This window comes from Ylistrum balloti, unplaced genomic scaffold (genome assembly GCF_031769215.1).
Source record: "Ylistrum balloti isolate Yb309-2 unplaced genomic scaffold, AGI_CSIRO_Ybal_v1 Utg369686, whole genome shotgun sequence".
Classification (NCBI taxonomy): Eukaryota; Metazoa; Mollusca; class Bivalvia; order Pectinida; family Pectinidae; genus Ylistrum; species Ylistrum balloti.
In genome coordinates, this window is record NW_026781924.1 from 68,949 (window position 1) to 87,022 (window position 18,074).

General features: G+C 35.6%; 1 protein-coding gene across 1 annotated transcript; it reads right to left on the reverse strand.

The window, feature by feature from the left end:
• Nucleotides 1-1,416: 1,416 nt before the first annotated feature.
• Nucleotides 1,417-16,514, reverse strand: LOC132565007 (baculoviral IAP repeat-containing protein 7-B-like). The gene is made up of 7 exons (XM_060229614.1): nt 16,100-16,514; nt 15,217-15,383; nt 14,676-14,814; nt 12,979-13,148; nt 10,531-10,579; nt 7,992-8,093; nt 1,417-1,933 (listed from the first exon to the last, which is right to left on the reverse strand). The coding sequence occupies exons 1-7, from the start codon at nt 16,473-16,475 to the stop codon at nt 1,749-1,751; spliced, it is 1,188 nt and encodes a 395-aa protein (XP_060085597.1). The 5' UTR covers nt 16,476-16,514; the 3' UTR covers nt 1,417-1,748.
• Nucleotides 16,515-18,074: the final 1,560 nt, after the last annotated feature.

An 18,074-nucleotide genomic window follows, 5' to 3' on the forward strand; every position in this document is an offset into this window, starting at 1 on the left:
ATCAATATTGGATCAAAAATTATTGCAAAACTATTACCTCTTCTAAAACTAATTGAGGCAGAGAAAATCTTTCACAGATATATATGTTTTCAATGATTTCAACACATCACCTGTGTTTGAAACCTATATTCTTTACATATGCACTTCAGAACATGATTTGAAATGTTTCTCTGTCCTGTCAAGCATTAGGAACCAAAGTCAAAATGACGTCACGTCTCAATACTAATCAACCATGCTAAAATAAAAAAAAGTTTAAACTGCACTTAAAAATGATTGTAAAGGGGAAAAAATTTGGTAAAATGTTCCTGATTTTTCTGTTTACATGAACTATTAAAATTAATATCTAAGATTGAATTATTCAAAATTGTGTGTATATACAACTAATGCACGGAACAGAGTACTGAACATAGTTTACTTACCACTAATGCAAACAATACAGATAATGTTAGCATATTAGGGGCTACTACTCTACTCTACAATCTTAGTGTATAAATTCAGAAAATTATTAAAACCGAGTAAGTTTCCCAATGAAAATAGGAAAGCCAGGATAAATGAATATAGGTTATACTCCAGCACCAGCTAGGCCCTCAAAGATATGAGAGAAGCTGAGTATGTCTGGCTAGGCCCTCAATGATTAGAGAGAAGCTTTGTAAAATACTTGTGAACTTGAGAATATCCTGTTAACGAATAGACCATACTCTGGTACTAGCTAAGTCTTCAATTATCTTAGAGAAGCTGAATATGTCCCGCTAGGCCCTCAGTGATATGAGAGAAGCTGAGTCATATCTGTACAAGACTATTCATTATTATGAGATTGGGGGTAAAATTCCTCAAGAATTTAATAGCCATAAGGAAACGATTATGTTACACATGAGAGTGAGTGCCCCCAATGAATGATAGTAGATAGCGATATACATTGAAGCTAACAAAACACAATTGAGGTGGGTAAAATACATGTATGGATGTAGAAAAATAAAAGAGAAAATAATTATACACAGATAACAAAACCAGACTATTAGGGCTAAAACTAACACCAGAAAGTAACCATGCAAGTCATATCCTTTTGAGCTATCTGGATCGACATGGGACTAATTCTAATGTATCTATTGAAACAATCAGAGGATCATCTGCCCAAGGCCTGGATTACGTTCTCGACACCCGCAGCTGCAGGGAGGTACTTGCTCCTATACGGAAAAAATGGCCCGTAAAAGAATGGTTGCCTAAGCCAATACGGGCAAGAATATTGAGGTATTAACTTATTAAATTTATTAAAATATTGTTAATTTATTACTGACACCTACTGTGAACAATTGTGTATTGACCAGTGGTCAGAGGCATTCTGTCGTTACTGATCTACTACACATGTTCATGTATTATTTCGTTCCCTGATTATATAAGTCATTACCTGAAGCCTATCTAAGCAGGGTGTATGATGGTCAGTGTAACTTTATCTTGTTGTAAACAGCCGAATCTATTGCAATTTATGTGTGTAATGCCATGTCCATAACTCATATATCACTTAATCCTAGGTTACCTGTTAGCTAATGGGTAATAGTACTTTATCGATTTATTAACATGGCTAGTATAAATACGACCACCTTTCTAGCCAGTTATTATTGGTTCCTGAAGGCCAGAAAGGACAAAGGTTATTCTCCACTGGCTTCTCTCCTAGTTTGACTGAACAGTTTATCAGAGTACAGCTACAATGATCAGACATGACAAGACTTCGTGAAGACTTTATCTCCTCATCAGAAATATGCTTTCAGGAGACCAGTGATCATTGTTCGGCAAGCAGGACATTTTATTAGGGCTGGGGCACAGTCCTCACAGCAGACAATATGGCCACATGGAAGAAAAACAAGTTGTACTTCCTTGTCCTCGCAAATCTTGCAAAGTAGTTGCTGTCTTAAAACATCATTCTCCCTTTCCAGTTCTGAAAATTGAGAATACATAAATGACACAAGAAATGTCTACACAATGTTAGGTCTTAGTCATAAAAATTCTCAAATTAAATGAAGTTGAGAAAGCATTAGAATTATGGAAAATACTGAAACATTAAACAAGAAATCCCTGGGGAAAAATGCATCTATGCCCACCATTATTGTCATTGGTTCTAGTTTTATTTTTTCTCGGAGTTATCTGTGGCTTTGAAAATAGTATCCTTAGCCAAAAATAATATTCAAAATAATATATCAACTTCTTATCGAACTCAAAATAAGGCCTATGCACCCCTGTTACCAACACTGAATAATATGAAAGTCAAGAAAATCCCTAACAATTCTTAGAAAATGGCTGAAACAATTATTGAAAATAGAAATCAATGCCCCTGCAGCCAAATAATTTTCTATACAGAGCAAAGGGTGACCTTCGCATTGACCCACCTTAGGCCCCTGACACACAACAATGTCCATTGATACTCATAATTATAATATAATATGAACAAAATATTCACAGAGACTCCTGAAACAGTACAAAGAGGATAAGCCCATGTGTTCTGGAAGTTAAAGCATTTTCTGCTTCATCAGTTGAACACTTCTTGCATAAAAATAGTGATTATGAACAGCACCATGTAAATGTAAATCAAAGTACTGAAAGTACTGGTATGCTAAGACCATTAAAAAAACAAATTCTTTGTTATTAGCTTGCTATATACTGAAACCAACTATATGCAAGCAGTAAATCATTGCAGCCCATAAAAAATGACCAGCAGATATCAGAAATAACAAGCATAGTAGTATTACTTATGTAATACATGTCCCAAGTAGGCTCCAAGATGCAATGATAGGGAAGTTGTCCATTTCTTTGGATACATTGTAGGAAATGTTGATCTTGGACACCATATTATCACTATAAAGACTGCGTATCTTATTGGTTTAAGACCATTAGTTAGACCATCATGCAAATAACATGCTACATACAAATATTGGGCAGCTTCATTTTCCAGATTGTCTGTAAATGACTGCATAAGAGTGCCAATTTTCTAAAACAAACATGATATGTCACCATATCTTAAAATAAAAGATGCCTGCTTGGTCTTATTCTCCTTGTACTTTTTCAGGGAATCTTCGAGTAGATATTGCCTTTGTTTCAATTTTACACTTGTTTTACTGGTTCTACAATTCTGTTGACATGTTTATATATTCTTTGTTCTCTAAAACTTGTCGCAAGATATTTTATTCCTCTTGTATTATAATTTTTACATACTAACAGTGACCTTGAACCTTGAAATTTGCAAGATGTGAATATCTTTTAGGTTGTGAAATTTGATAGAAAAATGAGGGTAATGCAAAGAACACCCCCATGCATCTATCCGTTTTTTGACTGTGACCTTGATCTTTGACATCTGACCCTGAATTTCTAAAGAAACCGACTTCCCATAGGGGATACATGTTCCAAATTTGATTAAGGTATACTGTCTTAGTCTCAATGCGTTTACAAGGTAATCATATAGTACTTATGCAAGTACTGTGACCTCTACATTCAATCCTCAAAATCATTACTATATCCTCTGCACATTGCCCAGGGATAACTGAAACTGTAATCCAAATGATAACTAATACCCCCCAACACCCACAGCCTTAGCTATCTCCCCATGGTGACCTTTTGCACAGAAACATCCTCTGAAACACAGCGGCATGTGCACGTTCCCCTACATTCCTGCAAAGTTTTGTTGAAATTGGTCCACAGGTTTAGAAGTTGACCGACGAGCAAAACCCGTCTATATTGACCAGTTGCCATGGCAATCGATATTTCGAGGGAAAATGGTGCATGCACATCTACACATTGTCCCGAATATTACTGAAAAGTTTCATTGGAGTTGTCCAGACAAGATGTGTCTACAGACAGACAAACAGATGGATGGACGGATAGACAACCTGATTCCAGTTTACCCATCCTTTTGGTGGTATAAGAACGCACAAGAGTGCTTACAAATTCCATGTGGACAGACATTATGGAAAAATAATAATAATAATAAAAAAAACATGATACAGATGCTTATATCTTGTTTTATTAAGTTTTTAGATACAGTATTCTTTCCATGCTTTGATCAGCAATGTAATCTTGTCATGTCAATATCCTAGTACAAGATTGAATACACAAAATTGCTGTAGGTAGACTTTTAAGATACATAAAAAAATACATGCCTAAGTTTAAATGAAGGTTTTAAACAGAAGTCGTATTATGTTCAGTATACAGTGATTTTTCTAGACAATTGTAAACTATAAACTCGGTATACAGCGATCTTTTCTACACATTTGTAAACAACAAACTCAGTATGCGGTGATCTTTTCTACAAAAAGTTTTTTTTATATATTGTATACACTAAACTCAGAAAAAAAACAAATAAGTAAACCTTTCTATGTACACTACAAACTCAGTATACAGTGATCCTTTCTACACAAACTTGGTATAACTAGTGAATCTTTCTACTCAAGTAAATTGAAGATTGTATACAAATTTACTACAAATGCAGTATACAATGATCTTTTCCACATTTTTTTAGTTTCCGCGATTTGTTGATTCTTCTTTTGTGATGGTAAATATATTTCCGCCTTTAGAGAGTACTGTGACATTAAAAGGCAACATGGTTGTTAGCATCTCCTCAAGTGATTAATCATCTTCAACATCTAATTGGAGGCCGGAAAGAAGGACGTTTTTCTCCACCATAAGGTCCTCAAATCCATTGTTGGTCACCATGGCCAATTCCAACTTAGAAGAGTCAATAGAGATACCTTCTACCATTCCAGATTTCATTTCTTCAGGGATATTCACTTGCTGAAAGAGAGTAAGGAAAATAAATAACTATATTTCATTATTGCTATGATTATGTGCAAAAAATACACACTTCTGTATAAGCTTATAGTCTTCCCAATAGGAGTCTATATTAAATATACTGTAATTAATTACTTTGACGTTCAGGACTGTCAAATTATTAAGCGATGGACAGCTAGCAAAATGATAATATCTTGACCATGGTCATACAGAGATTGAATCATAAAATTAAATTTGTGTGATAAATCTGTGCAGTATGATAATTTATTTTGACATTTGCATTTCAAAAAAAATCATTTTGACTTGAAAAGTAATGTATAATTTAATTAATTACATTGGACCGTCATGTAATGGTTATTTAATTATTTTGAAAATACCTGTAGTGGCAATGCCATTTTCATAATGTAATTGTAATTTAATTAATTACATCATCATGTAATTGAACCCATGCCTGTTACAAACAGTAGCTGTCCTAACTGATCCTAAAATTAACTTTGGCTACATCTATCACAAAATTAACTTTGGCTATGTCTATTACAAATGCCACATTTAGCTACAGTAGAGGTATTTCAAAAATGTACGTCATTATAGCTGAAAGGACATAATTAATGGTTACTTAACCAGAACTACAGTTCTGAACAAACCACTACAAAGCCTGGTTATCTGTACAGACAATGTCCTCTCAATTAATCAATTTCATTGATTATCAACATCTTATTGTTGTACTTCCGGTCACTTGAGTTTCTTAAAGTTTCAATTTGACTTTTAATAAGGCCCAATGTGATAATACTGCAATGTCTTAATAAGCTCTTGAGGGGTATTGGTTAGACTATTTATCCCATTTCATTCCATTCACCATGGAAACAAAACTCTAAAATGCTTATAAACAGTCGACAATTAATGACAAATATTGAGCCTAGGGCTGTGTAAAATTGATGAATCAAGTGTTGAACTGAAAGTTGACGCAGTTGACATAATACTGAAATTTCTGAGATGAACAAATACAGTACATATATTAAAAGTTCAGGCATAATAAGAATTGTACCAATGGGACCTAACACTTTGCTAGGTTTATCCTAATCTTCATTAAAACACTTTCCGGGATTCAGATGTTAATTGACATCTTCATTATTCCCAATCTTCATATTGTAATCGTTCACATGCATCACTCTTCAACATCAACGAGACATCATGTCAGAAAGACAAAAACTAAATTTAAGCTAAAACTATATATATAAACTTCAATTGGCATAGCTGTAGAGTTCCCGTACGATTTCATACCCTGGACTTGGGGTACTTATAAATTATCTCCGATCAGAAATTTGAAAGAGCTAGATCTACAATAGCACGGACAGTGACCGATATTTTAAAGTAAAATCGATATATTACACAGATAGATTCCTAGATTTATTCACGGTAGCGTAAGTAGTACAGTACAATATTACGGATAAGTTTTTTTCTGTTTAATTTCCGATCTGTTGGGCCACTCACGATCATTCAAAATTAAATTTATTTCAAAACACTGAAATACTTTACGGAAGCAACAAATGCTTACATAACATTTTTCAAATGCATACTGCTTCAAAGGAAAAGTCTTGAAAATATTTTGAAAAAAGTGCCATGGCGGCAGTGCCCAGCTTGCGCGTCGCCGTCGAGCCTAAATTCAATACATGCGATAGCTCATTTCAAATGAGTATTTTGCAAAAAATGCAATTGCTAGTTCAGTTTAAGTATTGACTTTAAATTCAGCTTATATATAGTGATACTTACTTGCATCAAATACCCGCCATCTTCTTTCTGCCGCCGTCTTCTTTCAGGGTCCAGCAGCAAACAGCACCCCGGCTGTTTCCGTCAAAATTTTATGCTACTCTAAATCATTCTTATTTTAGTTTCATTCTTATTTTCAACTACATATTTCAGTATTTTCAAAAGTTTTCAACAGTATTAAACGAGATGAAAATTTTCGAAAAAGAAAAAAAAAGAAAGATATATGACACCCACAATGCATCGCGCGGAAAAGAAAGTTAAGCCGCCATATTGGCATCGCCTCGCAAAATTTACCACCATAAAACGTGAGTCTTCGTCACTGTATTTACAAATTTCGATGTCTGATTATCATTAATACACAACACAAAACGTTTTCTTGATGTACAAGTAATGAAGAAAATGTCGATAAGGTTGTTTCATTTAATGACTAGGATCAGCAACTTGTAGGGGCGATAATCCAATGATTACGGTAATGTCTGGCAGATGGAGTAGGAGTAAACTTTCGATTTATGAACCAATGAAAACGAAGTACTGATACTCAGGGCCAGGGGCGACAGCAACATGCTGAAGAGCATTGAAAATGCTCTTAGCATAAAAATGGTGTAAATAAGGGGCGAATATATCTATAAAAACTTGATTAAATTTTTTTTTTAAACTTCTATAAATCACTCTTGTTGGCTCGGATGGAACCCTTTGTGCGATTTTACTTGATAATTATTTTGAGTCAAAAACCCCTGACAATGGGTCGAAACGCACATACTTGTGAAAAATCAATTGTCCACTCAAAACCCCGTCAATGACAAACAAAGACCACCAGACAAGAATGAGACAATACCTGGACACGTTTTTATGTATAACGTCACATAGGTAAACTGGACATGCGTACACAACATATATACAGGCACAAGTAGACGTTTGAGAAAAAAACCAACAGTGCAACGCACCAGTAACGGTGGCACAGAATTAATAAAAATTTACCCTTTTACATAAACACCATAGGGAAATGAAAATCATCATGCTTATCATAGAGCTTGGTGGAAAAACTGTCCATTTTTATATAAAAAGATTGACCCAATCTAGTTGCCTAGGTGTTTATATTGAATCAGGACCAGAAGAGATGTGACAATTTGGTCAGACATTGACAATGTTTTCAGATTTTTCAATAGATGATGACTTTCACCTGTCTTAAGATTTATTTTTACAGAGAAGTTTTCATATGATCTCTCTAAAATTGTTTTTTACAGAGAATGATTTGCATACGATTTCTCTAATAGATTTTTTTTTATCCAAAACAATTTTCATATGCTCTCTTTATCACAGTGGAAGAAGAGTAAGGTAAAATGATAAAAATCAGTTGAATTCCTTGTCTCAAGAACATAAATTATAGAGTTGATTATCTCCCTTTCTTGATCAACTGATTCTGAACAGATATACGTGTTCTTAGTAATTACCATCTTCATCTGAAGAAAGAATCAGGTTCCTGACATTTTGGTCCTGTTGGGAGGCAGAAATTTCAAGGTCATCTGGGATGCCATCCACTCTCATTCGAGAACCTGAGAATAAATAACAAAATGACGTTATTCAATTGCACTGAAAAGTAATCTACCATCCTAACCAATGTATTCCTGAAGAATTTAATTTCTATGGATGCAGATTGATGTCTTATAATCATCTCATCCTTAATCACTTGAAATGCACTCACCATTTCTCAAAACCTCCACATGTTTATATTTTTAGACAAGGCAAGCTGATGTCTATATTTAAGGTAAATTGGCAAATAGTTTAAGATTTTAAAGGTAAGAAGAGTGCCGTGGACACAATATACGCCGTGACAAAATATAAAGATCAAGAAAAACTGTAAAATCGCCACTTCCAGCACATCCACTCATTGTAGAAGCGACGCTGAGCAAGTTTTATGAAAATCTGATCATTAGTTTAGGGGGAGTTACATTCACAAGGCTCCACTAAGAGCAAGCTACAGATACAAAGTTGATAATGGCATAACTCTTACAAAAATCAATGAACCATAAAATCGCCCCTTCATGCACATCTACCCATTGTAGTACTGACATTGAGCAAGTTTCGTGAAAATCAGATTATTAGTTTAGGAGGAATTCCGTTCACAAGAAATGGACGGACGGACAGACAGAGATGACACCAATAGAGGTGGTGTATAAAAAATGTTGACCACTCACAGGCTACTGTTCAACACCCCATGATCAGCCAAGATCATTTTGAAGCTGGGGTCTCCTTGAAGTAGCTGGTACCTACTACATCAAACAAGAGATCCCAGAGGGGTATTGACACCTACCAACATTTGATAATCATTTGTTCTTTAAAATTTGAATCTTTTGTTTTCACTTCTCTGGTTTTACTCTTAATAATAAGAAATAAGAATCTTTTACTACCAAATCCAAGATGGCCATATGTGGGCCATTTGATTTTTTTTATCAGTCCTAAAATCAAACAAACACAACAAAGGATCACAGGGAAGGTACATATGAAGTTTGAGGCAGATCCATTCAGTACTTCTTAGGAAATTTCCATAACAAACTTTATTTTATAAACAGCGATATATATCATTATTAATAAAATTGTTCACAGATGGATGGACAGACCATGGATGCAATTTAAAAAGCCCATCATCAGAAATATGACAGGCTGGTGGCATCCCATCCAGAGCAATGAGGGTAAAGAATCTTATCAAAGGACATAACAATGTCAATACAGATTGGTCAGTTTCTCAGCTTCCTTAGAAACACACTACTACAGGCAGCGAATCATTTTATCTGATCTTCATCTGAGGTTACATACGCCAATGCTATGACAGACCTAGCTGTCATGGGGCCCTGATTTGTTGAAAATTAAACATGCACAACTAAGGACAAAAGGATGCCGGAATATGAAATTTTAGAACAAGAGGGCCATGGCCCTTAATGGTCATCTGACAATCAACAACAAATGGATGGACAAACCACAGAATTCACTGATGTTGGTCCAACGAATATGATGAATTCAAATTTTGAACATTCTGTGAAAGTATCAGAAACTTGTTCTGTTCATGAAAAACAGTTGCACATGCATGTTACAAATGACTACTGTGGTTACCACGATGAAGTTTTGATCAGACTGAAAAATAACATAAGATCATCTCTTTCTTTCCCTCAACAAATCAAACACCAAATACTTTTATCATCGGTGTGAACGAAACATAAGAAGTTGTTCAGATGATTTGTTCGCGAGGAGATATGTTGGATATTGGATCAAAGCGTAAAAATAAGATTTGGTCAGGAAAATCTCACATCACTTCATGCATGCTTGATATCATTGCCACACCCCAATAATGTTTCAGGCCAAATCTGGCTGAAATCTACCCAGGCATTAAGAAGGAGTTGTGTTTTGGATCAAAATATTATCTAACTTCCCCTTTTGGGGCCCCGCTCCCAAGTCCCAGGGGGTTAAATCAACTTTGTGAATTTAAGAAATGATCCTCCACCCACAATGGTATTTCATACCACATTTTATTTAAATCCATTCAAGTCTTAAGGAAGAGTGGTGTTTTGAAGCAAAATTAATGATTAATTTTCCCATTTGGGGCCCCACCCCCAGGTCTATTGTATTCAAATAAACTTTCTGAATTTAAGAAACAATAACCCACTTTCAATAATGTTTCAGACCATATTTGGTTGAAAATCTACCTAGGCATTAAGAAAGAGTAGCGTATTGAAGGGAACTATTGTCTAAATTCCCCTTCTGAAGCCCCGCCCCAAAGTCACTTAGGGTTGAATAAACTTTTTGAACATAAGAAATGATTCCCCTTCCTCAATGATGTTTCAGACCAGCAGTGGGCACATGGCCCATGACGACGGCTGATGCTGATGCACCGTTGAATCAGGTCATCTTGACCTGCAATGATTCATTGAGATATTTCAAAAAAAATATACATCACTAAGGAAGTCCAGCGTGAACAGCCTATCCACTAACACTTACCGTTTGTATTCTCCGTTTCTTGTTCAGTAGCCACACCAAGCCATCTCATCTATAAACACATATTAATATAAATTTACATCAACCAAATACACTTAATCATAATCAAGGAACACAACCTCCAAAAAAGATATCACAGAGGGATCTCCAAGTCCAACACCATTTTTTTTTTCCTTTTCTCTTCTCACCTAAAAGAATAAACTTTTTATTGTCAAATCAATGAGGGTCAACATTTTGTTTTTCTCATCAGCACCAAAAATCAGGAGGGCCCAACTAGGGACCAAGGGGAGCCTACTTCTAAAAGAAGTAGTGACATCATTAAAAGAAATCATGGCTGCTTGACATTTTGTTTTCTTGGCCAGTCCTAACATGAGACAAGCACAACTAGGGATCAAGGGGACCTTACATATCACGTTGTCGAAATCCAAGATGGATGCCTCTCAGTCATCTTGTTTTTCTGATCAGTCATAAGCACAATTAAGAACAAGACGAATCTACATATGAAATTTGAGAAAGATCCGTTCAAAATAGAAATAGAGATAATAAACTTTCCATTGTAAAAATCCAAGATGGCTGCCTGTCAGCAATTTGGCAGTCCCAAAATTGAAAGGGCATAACTAGGGACCACCAAGGGAAACCTACTTATGAAATTTGACAGAGATATATTCAGCACTTCTTAGAAAACTTAGAAATAGAGATAATAAACTTTCCATTGTAAAAATCCAAGATGGCTGCCTGTCAGCAATTTGGCAGTCCCAAAATTGAAAGGGCATAACTAGGGACCACCAAGGGAAACCTACTTATGAAATTTGACAGAGATATATTCAGCACTTCTTAGAAAACTTTCATTAATGAAAACCAAAATGTCGACTATTTTCTGTTCAGTCCCAAAATCAAAAAAGGCACAAGAAATGACAATGAGGAATGTAATCTGAGGAGGATCCATCTAACTGCTCATGAAAAATCTGAGATAGCCGTCCGTTCATATAGGGCGATTTTGATAGCCCATCTTGCTATCATCAAACACAAAATGATTGTTTTTATTGAAAAAATAAAGGTGTTGAGACTATTCTGACTGACTGGAGATCTAGTTTCATTGTAATACAAAAACAAAGGTTCCTCTATAACCCAGGACGTATATATATATCCTGGAAAGTCTCTGCTTCAATGAATAAAGACAGTTCCAAAACTAAATTACTCTCACAGTTGTTACTGTCATGTATTGTATCATTCTCTATTTTATCATGTTAAACACTTTAAAACTGCAAAGTAGATCAACAAGAAATTTAATATGATATTATTCACTTTCTCAAACAAATTTTTGGCATTACAGGTTTCACATTTTTTTAATGTATATGTTTGTAAATTTTCTTGGAATTATTTGAACCTTTCAGTTTGGTTTTGAAGGTTTTTGGTTTACTTTTTTGTTCATTTTCCTTAAGGTATGGTAAAAAGGTTTTGTCAGGTACACAACCACATCTGCAGACAGGTCCGTTTCTCAGCTTCCTGAGAAACACAAACTTCCACATGTAGGGAGAACCAAATATCACACAATTTTCTTTGTTTTAACTTGGTCTTGTTTAAAAGCACTTTGAATTTCCACACACAATAGTGCTCACTATCAATTTCATTTCAGTAGAGTTCACTATTCTACAAAACACTTATACATGTAAACTGACTTGTACACTTATTCATTCATATCTTTTTTTTTAAAATCTCTTCCAACCCATAACCAAAGAGATGTTTTGCAGACTTCTGAGGTTTGCCTCAAATGGCAGGGATTACAAAGGGACTTTCCATAGGTCTGCTCTTTGACCAAGAATACCTTCACACCCTAGCCAGAATTTGGCTGGTTATCCCAGGGGTTACCAATTGCTAGCCAGAACCAAGCAGTGCAGTTGAGTGTCAAGCCTTTTTACCAAAGTTTAGTAACAGCAAACATTGCCAGCATGTGAATGTATCCCTGGTACAAGAAACATTAGGTGATAGTGTATATCTAGAGTATAGAGTAGGGTGCCTTCAAAAGAGCCTGGGAAGAACAATGTTCCTGGAGACTAGAAGGTCTAATTCTGAGGTGTTACCCAACAAAAAGTTTTTTATGGTGATGATGCCAGGTTGAATCAACAACAGCTTTGGCAAAGGAGGACATGCGACAGTTCAGGGATATAGCATAGCTTTTGTGGTTGTGCAATTGAGTGTTATGTCTGTGTACCAATGTTAAGCAATGCTGAGCATGGACATCAAATGAATGGGTAACCCAGAGAATATTACATGCCTGGCACACAAGTTGTATCGACACACTAGTGATAAAATATTGTTACATCCTCTCTAAATTTCACCCAACAACGGGCTGATTTTTTGGATGTTTCTGATCCACAGAGACACACATCATTCAACACATTTGATACCAAAACACAGGGACATGATAGAAACGAAATGATAAGGCAATACCTGTTCTTCTGTCAGTGATTTCCCTTCAGCTCTCTTGGCAATATATTCTTGTCTGCTCTCCAGAAGGAATGGGCAGTTTGGTTGTTTTTCAAAGTGAACTGCCCAGGGGTCATCTTCATCGCTGATGTCCATCAGTTCAATTCCACAGCAGAAGCAAATCCAGCGCGAATCTGAATTATTTATTTTGAGTTGAATAAACAAAATTGTTAGATCAAACAATTGTTGAAGCGCAATAATAGAAAATAAATCTTGAAACACGAAAACTAAAAATCCAAATAAGATTCTAGCTGAGCATAGCGAATAACAAACAGTTTTAAAGTAAAGCATGCATTACTAGGGTCCATGGGAACCACCATATGAACACTCAAGAATCGAGATCCACATTTGGACCCTGCCTCTGCAGAATTTTAATTTGCATAAAACAGAGTTCCCTTTGCCAAAAAATATTTGAAACTTTGGAAGAATTGGTCAAAATGGGACTACATCTATCTGCCCTATTGGCCCAAGCCCCTCAGTCTCTAGGATTTAAACAAAATTGGAACAGTCTTTCCCTTAAGAATTTTGCTGCCTTAGTTCAGTCAACCCCAACCCCTCACTCCTTTTCAAAGGATGCTTCTGAATAGAATTGGTCAAAAATGTTCATCATATTGGGGGATAAAAAAAGGGTAAACAGATTTTTTACACTCAGTTCCAAAACTAAGTGGTAAAGCATGGGAACAAGGGGAACCAACATGATCTGTCTGGTACCTTTACATGGTTTTCATCACCAAGGAACATCACAATTAAAATGGTGTCATATTCAATTGTCTTTCTCATGCATAACTGCAATGGGAGATGATCTATTTGAGTCCAAGAATTTGGGAATTAAACTTGCTGAGAAAGGTTTATATAATTCTGACACTATGATGTACGAGAAATAGAAGCTACTACCCATATATGTTCAGCATTGACTTATTTCATTCTCTGGTTCATCACAAATGAGATTTTAGTACAGAATGTCGGCCTTCGACTGATATAAATCAGTCTAAAACACACATATATCAATCCACTCTGTCCAAAAACTAAAAATGGGAAAACAAGAGCTCAAATGAAACAGAATATCGATATAATTCTTCTCTAGAAAACATGATGGCCAGGATGGTATTTGGAGTAGCAGAGGGAACTGTGTTTGAGTGGGAGAAGGAAGGATGGAGTCATAATAAAACAAAATATACATGGACCTAAACCGTCGTCAGACTAAACTCACCTGAACCTAAAAAGCAAAGGCCCATAACTCTGTATGTTGTTATCAAAACAGTCAAAATGTCAAACTCATCAGAGATGTATGACACATGGCAAGATACCAAGGTTCATATTTAAGTGTTCATACAGTCCATGGTAAGGAAACTATGAATTTCAGTGGAATTTGTCCCATTGTCAAACCCTTTGAAGATCTTATTAATGAAAGGATGCGTACTTATCTGTAAATATTTACTAAAGTTATTACAGTCACAAGGTCCAAAGGTTATAAAACTTAACCAAATATAATTCAATGAGTCCCATTATCAAACACATATGAGACCTTATCGATATAAAGTTTCATCACCTTCACAATGAAAACAAAAATGCTTGACGACAGAGGACAAACATCTAGATAAGTCACCATGACCTATGGTCATGTGACATGGTAACCTATGGTCATGTGACCTAACAATTACTTTTGAAGAAAAATCCAGCCTTGATCCATTCATCAATCACTGAATTTCCTGTACATGCTTGTTCCCTGGCACTTCTTGTACGAAATTCTGGATATGAAATCATGTGATTTCCAATGTACCCAAGGAGACATACACCAGCCTGTAACACACAGATACAACTCTTTCATAGAATTAATCTATTTTTTGGGGAATTATGAAGTTGGCTTTCTATTAACGGGCAATCAAATTCTCAGCGAATTATCGAATTTTGGCAAATCAGTGCAATGATGAATTCACCAACATTAATAATTGCTACAATCAAACAATGAAAAGAAGACCCGATTATTTCAGCACAATATTTTAAGAATGGAAAACTGCTGAATCAATTTCCGCATTTATGCATTGTACGAAATTAAAAAAGCCTATTATATGGCCTGTACCTGTACTGTTATTTCCAACATCATAAAAACAATTCAGGGTCATTAAATAGTCTAAAATTTATCGGCATTTGAGACAGAAACCTTCAAAATGGTATACTTAATGATAAAAAAAACATGCATACCTGAAGGAGTTTCTGACGCAGGGTGTAGATAAATGCCAGGCCACATATTTGCAATATGTGTCGACAATGCATGCTGATGGCTGCATGACTGAGGATGGGGTTATGAGTCCTTTGCAAATTTTCTAGTAAGACTCCACAGGAATAACATCTGACAGTATTACCATCTCCTACAAAGAAAGCAGTTGCAAAGTAAGACAATAGTTTCTGGAAATTGGTGAAAAGCAGATCAGTGCCTGGAGCATGAAAAATGTTTCTAGAAAAAAAAAGCTTGTGTAGTATGCTATGATTAGTAGATGACCAACAAAGTGCCTAAGAGAAATTCATGAGCCTCAGAAAATTCAGCGGTATTCTGCCAAATACTGTTGGATACCACATCACAGAAACAGGAAATTTCATTTTTCAAAGGACATATTTTGTTGGTTTGTAAATTAGGCCAAAAACAATGGCATTGGATTAATCATTGATTATTTTAATCAAAATGGGGTAACTTGGGTCCAAGTGAGCCTATGTAAGAAATCTGAGAAAGACTATACGATTCTTCGCAAGAAATAGCAATAAGAAACATTCATAAACAAAATCCTAACAGGTCACTTGTCAGTCCCTAAATTAAAAGAGCACAACTAGAGATCACGAGGAATCTACATATGAAATTTGAGAAAGGTCCAACAAGTTCTTCTCAAGAAACAACAATATCAAGCACTGCTTAAAAATTGATAGCAGACAACCGACAGGTCATGACAGATCACAGACACATCGAGATTTGAAGATCCTGGATTAATATTATGTTGATGTCCTAATATCTGAGTATATCTCCCTGCTTTGAGCCAGATTTAAGCATCACCGGTGGACTTATTGCTGGATAAATCTGATAATGATACATTACCTGTATAGGCGAGTCCCGACTCAGAGAGCGCGCTTACATCGAAATCCCCAGTAGAAGCAATGAAACTCTCACATGGATAGATTTCCATTTCTGACTGTAAATGGGATGATGGTGGGTGCATCAAGACTGAATTAACGGCATCTAAATATGTCGCAATCGTTGCTACAGTGATGGGTTCATCAAACTTAAGCAGCCGTCCTGTGCCACAGCAGGCTTTTATATTGTGTTCATCATTAGTTTTTTTTCCACAAAGCAGACACTGAAGGAGTTTTCTGGCAGGGTCAAGACAGCGGAAACCCATGTTATAAAGGGTTTTGGCAGAAGTCGAATTTGTGTCACACCAGTACAGGAAACTGTACATGTCTGATAAATCCATTCTGGGCACTGAAACCTGTTTTGACCATATTCCTACAAGGACAGGCCTAAGGTTAATGAAATCAACTTGTATTTCGGAAAGCTGGCTATACCTTGGTACCATTCTCAGGATGCTAACCATACCAGCATTCAAAAGGGAAGAAAGCGCAGCAACATTTACCAAAGGTTGATTTGGTAAAAATGAAGGACGAATGGGTGAACCATTCTGGTTTTCAATAAGATCCAGAAAGAATGTCTTCCTGATCTGATCTAGACAACATTGCACTTTTGTCGGTAGTTCCTCGCCATCTCTTTCTTTAACATACCACTTGTGATATAAGTTTTGTAGACTCTGTAAAGTCAACACAGACACATATCCAGTCATTTTTTTGACAGTATTGTTTTCTTTAATATCAACTGTTATCCCATATATCAAATCTACAAGGCTACACAACTGAAACATTCTAAGCAAGGATTCACGACCACCTGATCTTGCAGTGTTTTCCAGTGCCGCGCTTTTCGCAGAATCGGTTAAAGCCATTACAAATCTAAGTTCAGTATCAGCAGGCAGCTGAGGAGGATCTTCATTCTTATTTTCTATCACTACACCGACAGAGGAATCCTCCCAGTTTAAAGAGTCTTCCCCACAGGCACCCTCTTCTTCTTCTACCTCATCCTCTTTCAACTCTACTAGAAAAAGTGTTTCCTTCCTATAACACAAGATATGTAATGTTAAACAACTTCAGCATTTTCTTTTGTTGAGATAAACAAGTTATATTGCATATATTATATTGAAAATATCAATATGTGTTATGCGAATAACATTTTTATTTTCACTCCGAATAAATTTTGATATTTTCATTCGTTCTTGACCAATAAGGTCACAGCATCATTTAATCTAAACATGTACAAATATATACTTACATATTTAATCTGTCCTCAACAAATACTATGTCAGCTTGGTATTATGTCTGAAATCAAGCATTAAAACACCAGTTTACATGTATATTGCAGCTAATAAATTCACCAGGTTACACAATCTCATACAAAATGTACAAGTTTGTCTCAAAATCATTATCACCGCAATAAAACGAAAATTCACAAAATTGTTTGCTTTGTTATGTACCATTGGATGCATTAAAAATTTTGCACTCATAAAAGTATCATATGTTATCCAAGACTTTCACCAAAGCAGTCATTTATGTAGCTTTAAATATGATAATCATACATGCAAATCTAATTACCGGTTTCTGAAGGCCATTTAATTTTCGGTTTGGGCTATGTTTATACCTATGATTAAAAGTACCCATAAATTTTCTGCTTTATCAATTCGCTTGGTAGGTATCTTATGACAGAAATCATTTTTCTGTAAAATTCCTTAAATAAAACACATTTAAGTACTCCTTTTGTTGATTTTTTCAGTCGAATCTACTTTACCGGGACGAAATCCACTGGCTCTGGAAGTCACGGCAAGATTACTGTGTTCCGGTTGTGAAGGATCATGGGGCATAGGGAGGGCGGGATTTTTTAATCTTTGTTTTTGGGATACAAAGATGGGTGTGGGTACCATATTTGCATACTAAAGTTATGGTAATTATTACTGAAATGAAAATGTATTTTG

Excerpts from the sequence above, each read along its gene's own strand:
- LOC132565007 (XM_060229614.1), bottom strand. The coding sequence starts at position 16,475 with ATGGATTTATCAGACATGTACAGTTTCCTGTACTGGTGTGACACAAAT. Across the intron at positions 14,815-15,216 it reads TGCGTCAGAAACTCCTTCAG|GCTGGTGTATGTCTCCTTGG; the intron begins GTATGCATGTTT and ends TGTGTGTTACAG. Across the intron at positions 10,580-12,978 it reads AATCACTGACAGAAGAACAG|ATGAGATGGCTTGGTGTGGC; the intron begins GTATTGCCTTAT and ends ATGTGTTTATAG.